Source organism: Leptonychotes weddellii, chromosome 10, assembly GCF_054177405.1.
Source record: "Leptonychotes weddellii isolate Sample4059 chromosome 10, ASM5417740v2, whole genome shotgun sequence".
NCBI classification, from domain to species: Eukaryota; Metazoa; Chordata; class Mammalia; order Carnivora; family Phocidae; genus Leptonychotes; species Leptonychotes weddellii.
In genome coordinates, this window is record NC_138378.1 from 39,857,974 (window position 1) to 39,866,472 (window position 8,499).

The 8,499-nt window shown below is 39.5% G+C and overlaps 1 protein-coding gene across 9 annotated transcripts in view; it reads right to left on the bottom strand.

The window, feature by feature from the left end:
* The window catches only part of RALGAPA2 (Ral GTPase activating protein catalytic subunit alpha 2), a 308,387-nt gene that overhangs the window by 133,712 nt on the left and 166,176 nt on the right, over positions 1 to 8,499 (bottom strand). For all 9 annotated transcript variants that reach the window (XM_081831950.1, XM_081831946.1, XM_081831942.1 and 6 more), the window contains 2 exons: positions 4,071 to 4,199; positions 3,176 to 3,234 (listed from right to left, as the gene is read on the bottom strand). In XM_081831950.1, the coding sequence (XP_081688076.1) occupies positions 3,176 to 3,234; positions 4,071 to 4,199 (188 nt within the window). The remainder of the gene's footprint in view (positions 1 to 3,175; positions 3,235 to 4,070; positions 4,200 to 8,499) is intronic.

Sequence of the window (8,499 nt, forward strand, 5' to 3'; positions counted from 1 at the left end):
GTTAAAGGTTTGAATGTGACAGGTAAGTGAAAAGGAGAAATCAAGGATTTTCCCCAAGTTTCTGGGTTAAAAATCTGGGTAGATGATGGTGGTGCCCTTTACTGAGATGGAGTCTGAGGGATGGTCAGGAGACAAGGGTTCAGCTGTGGTTGTGTTAATTTTGTATGTGTTAAGATATCCAAGCTGAGATATAAAGTAGAAAGCTTAATACATAAGCCTGAATATATAGGGGGTTCACAGAAGAGGCCAGGCAAATAAATTCAGTATCATCAGTATCATAAATTCAGTGGTATTTAAAGTCTGGTTAGCATGAATAAGAGCACCTAGGAGAGTCAGAGAGAGAGAAGAGGACCAGCCCTAAACCTCGAGTCACTCTAACACTCAGAGGTTATGTGGAGGAGAGAAACAGAACAGGAGCAGCCACAGTGACAAAGGAATAAAATCAGAAGATTATATTCTAAGGAACTGGCATTGTTCAGGAAAAGGGTAAAGGCAGACTAATTCAGAATTAGTAAGACAAGTATGCACATTAAAATTTCTAAGGCAAATTCTAAAAAATCTGAGAGTCTATGACTTCTGCAAAAATACAGGTAATAAATGGAATGTGGAAAAAATCATCTGAATCAAAGAAAGGAAGGAAGAAAAGGAGAGGGGGATAAATGAAGGCAAGAATAGGGACAAAATGAGAGAATATTGATAAGGACAAATAACAAAATATAAAGGCAAATGAAAGAAATACAGCCAAATATGTCAGTAACTACAGTAAATGTAAATGAACTAAAGATTCAGTTAAAAGATCAAGATCAGACAGGATAAATATATAAAATAAAGAATGTACAATTTTTGCAAAGACATTTAAAGAGAAGTATGTAGAAAGGTTAAATTTAAAAGGATGGAAAATATTATTTACAAATATCTGAATCAATATGAGATAAGTGGTTTTTAAGAGAAAAAAAAATCATCCTTAGAGGTAAATAGGGTCACTACATAAATTAAGAGATATGATTCTCTATAGAGATTTGATAATTCTATAGTTCTATACAGCTAATAATATAGCTTCAAAATATATAAACAAAGATTGACAGATATACAAGGAAAAATAGATAAATGTACCATAATAGTGGGAGATTTTAACCAATTTTTCTCAATAAATGATTAAGATGGTAAATAAATTAGAAAGGATGTAAAATATTTGAAACACATGATTAAAAAAATTAATCAAATGTACACATCTAGAGCAGTACACCCAACTACTGAAGAAATGGTATATACATGCTTTTCAAGCCTACCCAGGGTATTTGCAAAAACTATCTACTGGGCCATAGAGCAAATCTCACCAATATCAAAGACTGTTACTTGGCAGACAACATATTGGATCTGTGATGCCTTTAAGACATCAGCAGCAAAAAGATAAATAAAAACAACTGTATGTTTAGAAATTAAATGTATTTCTAAATAAATCATGACTCAGTGAAGGAATCATAACGGAAACAGGAAAAAATCTGTAGTGGAAAAATATTACATATCAAAATGTACAGAACTCAGATGACGTACCATCTAGAAATAAATATACGAACTTAAATGTTGACATTTGTAAAGAAGAAAAGCTGAATTAGTACGCTGAGTTAGTATACTGTTGTATTACTATATCAGAATAAATATGCTGATAAAAAGAAAAGGAATGGAAGAATATGAAGAAAGAAAAAAGAGCAGAAAGTAGAAAATAAAAACAAATTAGAATAAAGAAGCTGAACAAAGACAAAAGTATGTTCTTTGAAAAGACTAACAAAGTTGACAAATCTTTGGCAAGACTAGTGACAAAAATCAGAGAATATATAATAGGGTCAGGGATTAAGAAGTGCATATAACTCTTGGAGTGAAAGAGACACAAGATAGCCAGCGTACTTCAAAACTTAGATGGAATGGACAAATTTCTACACAAGTTTAGTTTATCTAAGCTGTAAACAAAAAAAAAAAAGAAAAGAAAACCTTAATATTCCTAAAATCATGGAAGAAAATAAGTCAATGGTTAACCCTCTCATAAATAAATGACTAGACCTAGATAGTTTTACCATCGAGGTCTAAATCCTAAATACGCAGGAGCATGAACTCTAATGTTATAAAAATTCTTGCTGACTACAGAGAATGAAACAATACTTCAGTCATTCTGTGATAGTATCTAACCCTGGAATCAAGCCTGATAAGAACAGGATGGGGAAAGAAAATTACAGGCCATAAATATAAATGCAACTTTCCTGAACAAAATGTTAGTCAAATCAGACATGGTACTGTATAAACCAAGGTGAGTTTATCCCAAAATTCAAGGTTACTCTAATATGAACAAATTGATAATGAATTTATAGCTTCTGGTAATGGGAAACTAGAAAAGGTAGACTAAGCCATCCACTGAAGACCACTGAAGAAGTTAGTCAAAATACAAATCCCCCCTCCAAAAAAAAAAAAAAACCCAAAAGAACCCCCACAACCCAGAAACCCTTAAAAATCATCAAAGAGCTAATAAGGCAGTGATGGCTGGTAGGCTGCTAGAGAGAGAGCAGGGCATGAGCTGATTCCTTGGAGGCAGCCAGGAGGCTAAGCTGAGCTTATTAGTTTGGAGGCAGAGGATGAGAAACTGCTGTTCCCCTCCACCACTGCTCCCAGCTTTGGGCTTTACCTTGGAAGGACAGGTTGCAACTTTTCATTATACAGGTGGGTCAGAAAACCTCTATATTGGTAATAGACCGCTAGCAACCTCAGATGCCTAGCGGAGCAACCAAAATATTTCCAGACATTGCTAACTGTCTCCTGGGGTACAAAATCACCTCTGGTTGAGAATTACTAACCTATACATATGCCATTTTTATAAGTTTTTGGTTTATCCTTCCATTTTCTTCTTCATTAAAAAAATAACAGGGAATACACGTATATATTCGTAATCTTGTTTATTCTCCTACAAAACGTAGCATGCTATAATCTTCTGTACCTTACTGTTTTCACTTAATAGTGGCACACATTAAAAAAATTAAGTAAAGCATTTTCTTGACATAATTCTTACTATACCTTTTAGTGTGTGTATGAATAATGCAGAAGAGTGTTGTTTTTTTAACATTAACTGTTTACATATAAATTTGTATCTCAAAATCCTAAAATAATTTACCTTTTAGTCAACATTTACCTTGCACATTCATTTGGTTCCTCTGTGGCATTCTTCAGTAAAATATTTATGAGGTAATGCTAAAAACACAAAATTAAGTAAAATAAAAACTTTGTTTAGTAGTTGGTTTCCCACATGGTCTGACTGTGTTCCAGGCAGTCAGGAGCTACTGAAGGACCAGGGAGCTCTGGAGAGGCTCCCAACAGGGAGAACCTGGGGGGAAGGAAACACAGGGTTTTGGGGGAGCAGGCTGGTGGTTGTCTCAGCCAGGGCCTCCCTGGGCAAGTAAGCCAGCCTAGCAAAGCCATTGAGACTTCAGATAGGAAAAGCTCAGTTTTCTTTTACTTCAATTAGATTATATATTGTATGTTAAATTATATATTATAATTATGTACCATAATTAGATAGATTGATTCTGAGATCTGAAAAACATTTTTGTTTGCCCCAAAGTCAGCTAAGGGGAGAACAAATGCTTACTTTTATTCTCTAAGGAATTAATAACTTGACATCTCAAATTATTAGTAGTATTTAATCAGGCTAACAATGGGACTGAATATTTGGCTAACTTTAATTATTTCTTACAAACTCATTTGATGCACTATGCGACACAATTAAACCTAAAATTATTACAAAGGATGATTCACTACATAATTATAATCCATAGGCATGATAAACAGGTCTAATAAAAAACACCCGAGGAGCCTATCAGTTATAACTGCCATATGCTCTGAATCTAATATGTTTAATCCCCCTAAAAGAGCCTTCTGGAAAAAATAACAACAACAATAACTACTGAAAGATTTAAACAATAAAGCAGAACTTTCAGGGATAAGTAGATTATGATAATGGAAGAGAGGACCACATAGCTAGAATTATAAAATGCTAAACTTGAGGTTCAATCAAACGCATGCGGTACCTTGACATCTTCAGTTCCTGTGATGACTTTCTTGACTTCTGGCACAGACTGCAGTAAAGGGATGTCCCGGTAGGTATTTGGAAAGCAGACAAGAGAACCGAGAATGGTGAGAGCTTCTGAATGAGGTGTCTGCACACGAAAAAGTGAAAACACCTATTTTTCTTCTTCTAAGCCAGAAACTTTACATAAGCAACATGCTTTACTTTTTCATGATTTTGAGAGGGAATCTTTACAATTATTTTATCCTAGATTAGAAGTATCAAACTATGCCAGGTTATTTTTCTCCAGGTGAATGAATATTTAAGCAAGAGAGGTTTGCGTAAATGAAAAAGCAAATTTCCCAGGAATGTAAATTATCACTATACTTGTATAAAAAGCACTGTGAAAACTGGTCTTCAGATGCCTTCAGAGTCAGAAGAGCAAATGACTCAATCATGACTTTTACCTTTTATTTTTATTTTTTTTAGTCTTAATGTTCTTAACAAAGAAGGGTAAGTGGTATCAACTTAATATTATTTTTGCTTGAAGACAGTTAAAAAAAATTCGTAAGGAAGAGGGGTTGAGGTTGAATTTCAGAAGGCAGAGAAAGAGAGCAGACACCATCTACCAAATTTCCTGTCTCATCAAGAATACTTCGCAAAATAACATGTAGTGTCTGATATCTAGTGAGATACAGAATCACTTATTTGTCCATTATTGGAATTAGGTATCTATTAAAGGAGACACTTCACTAGATTTCAATCTAGCCAACACTTACTAGCAGCTATGATTAGCCGAGAATGGGGCAGGCACCAGGATTACAAAGGTATGCCATTAGCCCATCTACCCACCTGTCCATCTACCCTTCTGTCTCTCTACTATTATCTAATAATTATAACAATAGCAGCTAACACGTGCTAGGCACTGTTCTAAATGCTGTCCAAGCATTTCCTCATGGAATACCCTCAACAATCCAATGAAGTAGATACTATTATCATTTCCACATTACAAGTGAGGAAACTGAGGCTCAGAGAAATTAAGTGGCTTGTTAAGTGACAGATTCTGATTTGCACTGAGGCCATCTAACTCCAGGGTCCACACTGGGCCTATTTTGTTAAGCACTTGGGGGTATGAAATGAAAGTGAGTCTCCCTCCCCCAGAGAGATGGTGGTGTGGCATGTGGGGTGTGGGAGGAGGCAAATAGCAGTGATACAGCTATGAGAACCAGATAGCGGGGATATCATGGGAGCCCAGAACATTCATGTTTTATCTCACTTCGTTCTCATCAGCACACAGGTCCAAAGGACAATATAAAACACACAGATATTCTCTGGAACCCAAAATGTGGCAATGATTTGTCCTGCTCAGGACAGTTAGGGACACGAAGACAAACTGCTGCTAGAAGTCACATAGTGCTGCGGGGAGCCAACCAGGCCGGCAGAGTGAGGGAGTGAGGTGAGGGGCAAGAGGCCAGTGCAGGCAGTGGGAATGGAAAAGGCAGAAGACCCGGGGCACCTGTGGACCTGTAAAAGGCCCAGGTGCACAGAGCCCAGAGGCCATGCGGGTGTGCTGCAGGGATTGGGGGAGCTCCAGGGGGCAGAGTCTGAGAAAAGCACTGGGGTTCCCAGGTAGCGACCCCCAAGCCACGTGGCACAGTGCCCGTCTCATTGCACCCGAGGAGTGGTGCCATCAGAACGGAGCAGGAGTGTGGGGTGGACGCTCTCAGTGAGAGCAGAGTGTCAGGTGCTCACTGAAGCCCAGGGCAGCTCTGACTGTAGCCATGGCCATGGCATCAGGCATGAAGTCGCTATATCTTTAATGGTTTATTTCATTTTTTTTAAATACAAAGACTTGAAACCACTGGGGCAAAATGAAAATGTTAAGACTTGCCAAAGTTGGTCAGTGAATACAGTTTCTTGTTATGTGACCTCTACCACACAAAGCCGTGTGGTCACCACCCAGGCCTTTCCTCACCTGACCCCTGGCCAGTGTAGGACGCAGGCTCCCTTGGGCCTGGGAACACTTTCACCATTTGGCCCTAAGGCGATCTGACAGTCTCATGGAATGGAATGCCTCATTTCCTCAGGATCCAAACTCTGTGATGCTGAGGGTGGTCCTGTGCCCTCTTCTCTCTCAGATATACTCATTCCCAAAGGATATCCAACCCATGATTTCAATGCCTCCTACGTGCTGGATTCCCCAACATTTCTCTCTATACCAGACTGCCTCCCCTGAAGTACCCCCTGAAGTCCAGGTTTGTATGTCGTGCCCCCTCAGGGGCCGAGAGGCATCTCACACTGACGAGCTCCACCTGACCAGAGTCCTGTCCTTCTACCCCACCTCCATCAGTCTGTCCCCTCATCTGCTGCCTTTCTTTTCCTTTATTTTTATGTTAAGGAGATCTTTAAATAAAAAGGGAGAAAGAGTGTTACGCCTAACTACCCAACACCTAGATTCAAGATTTTACCACTCTTGCCTCATCTGTATCTGTTTCATTTTTTTCATTTCAATATTTAAAATTCACTAAGAAGTTTCCACTTTCAATATTTTAAAGTGAATTCAAGACATTACGTCATTCCACCTCTGTGGTCCCTAGCATCATTGCTTTGGGTTTTTTCTTTGCATACATCACTTTCTGATGTGTTATATAGTCATTTTGTGTTTGTAACCCCAATGAAGACAGGGTTATATGGTTTTCACCACTTCTCTACCCCAGTAGGTGCTCAAAAAGTATCTCAAGATAAGGGGTGGCTGCTGATGAACACCGATGGCCTTTCAGGTCTCTGCTTCAGCATCACTTCTCCCAGAAGACTTTTCTAATGTAGTCTTCTTCCCCTCCACCTCTCACAAAGCAGAATGAACTATTCCTCTGTTGCCATCCCTCTGGGGTCTGGATGTGATTCTACTATGGCTGCTAGAAACTTATGCACAGATACTAACACTGAGTTTACCCAGCTGATTCCTTCAGGGTAGGGGCCCTGTCATACTCATCCAGGCCAGGTCCCAGCATGTAGTGGATCCACAGTAAATGTTTCTCAAACAGGCTTGCTTTGTCAGTCCTCTCTAATTGCTGCCCTTTATCCACCAATCTTGGTTTAGACTTCATTGATTCCTTTCCCTGAGTGGCCTTAATTATTGAGCCTGGCTTGAACTGTGGACTTTAATTTTTAAAGATTATTTTAAGATTTTATTTATTTACAAGGGGGGAGGGGCACAGGTGGAGGGGCAGGGCCAAGCGGACTCCAGGCTGAGTGCGGAGCCTGATGTGGGGCTCAATTCCATGACCCTGAGATCATGACCTGAGCCAAAACCAAGAGTTGGACACTTAACCAACTGAGCTACCCAGGCGCCCCTGAGCTGTGGACTTTTAGATTGCATGCTAGACTATGTAATAATCAGATACAAAACATTAGAGCTTAAATAAAATAAGGAATTGTTACACAGCTTTATTCAATGAATGTGGTAAATCTAAATAATTTTTTGGCCTAAGCACTGAGCCTGGGTGAGTCCCAATTTCCACAGAGGAGAATGAGGCCTGTGTACCTAAGCATATTGTCTAGGGTAGAGAACCAGTACAGTACAAAGCAACACTGGGATGGAACCCAGGTCTGACCACACAGAGCTCCAGGGTCTAGCATGAGAAGGGGATTGTAAGTAACACGCTATCTTATGTGCACACTATATCTGTCCCGTTGGTGACGGACATTTGGATTAGTTGTAGTTTTCGGCTCCTACAAAGGACGTTTACTGAGCACAAGCTCCTGCCTATCTCTTGGGGACCTATGCATGTACATGTCTTTCCCCAGTTGCCTCAGTGGGGCAGATCTGCATAGCAGGGGTACTTCAAACTTGTAATTGACTTATGTTAACCAAAAATTCCGAGTGAGTAGGTGTGCCCCATCCAAACACCTCTCACCTGTTCCCCTACAACTTTAAACCTCAAGTTTAAACTAAGAGAGAAATTCAAAGTAATTCAGAGTTACTGTTCCTTCATATAACTCTCACATCCGCACGACCGCATGTTCTCTTTCTTGAAAAAAAAAAAAACTGGGGAAGCTACTTTAACAGCTTATCTAGCCAAGAGAGAAATTTTCACCGAGAATGACCACCATGCATGATTATCTCTAGAAAGGGTGCCAGCATTTTTACAGGAAATTCTAATAGCAAGTAAGGAAATCGCCAATAAAGAAGTATGATTTCCTACCTGTGCCCTGTGAGCTTCTTCAGTGTTGATCTAAATGTTTAAAAATAGGGCGCCTGGGTGGCTCAGTTGGTTAAGCGACTGCCTTCGGCTCGGGTCATGATCCTGGAGTCCCGGGATCGAGTCCCGCATCGGGCTCCCTGCTCGGCAGGGAGTCTGCTTCTCCCTCTGACCCTCCTCCCTCTCATGCTCTCTGTATCTCATTCTCTCTGTCTCAAATAAATAAATAAAATCTTTAAAAAAAAAAAA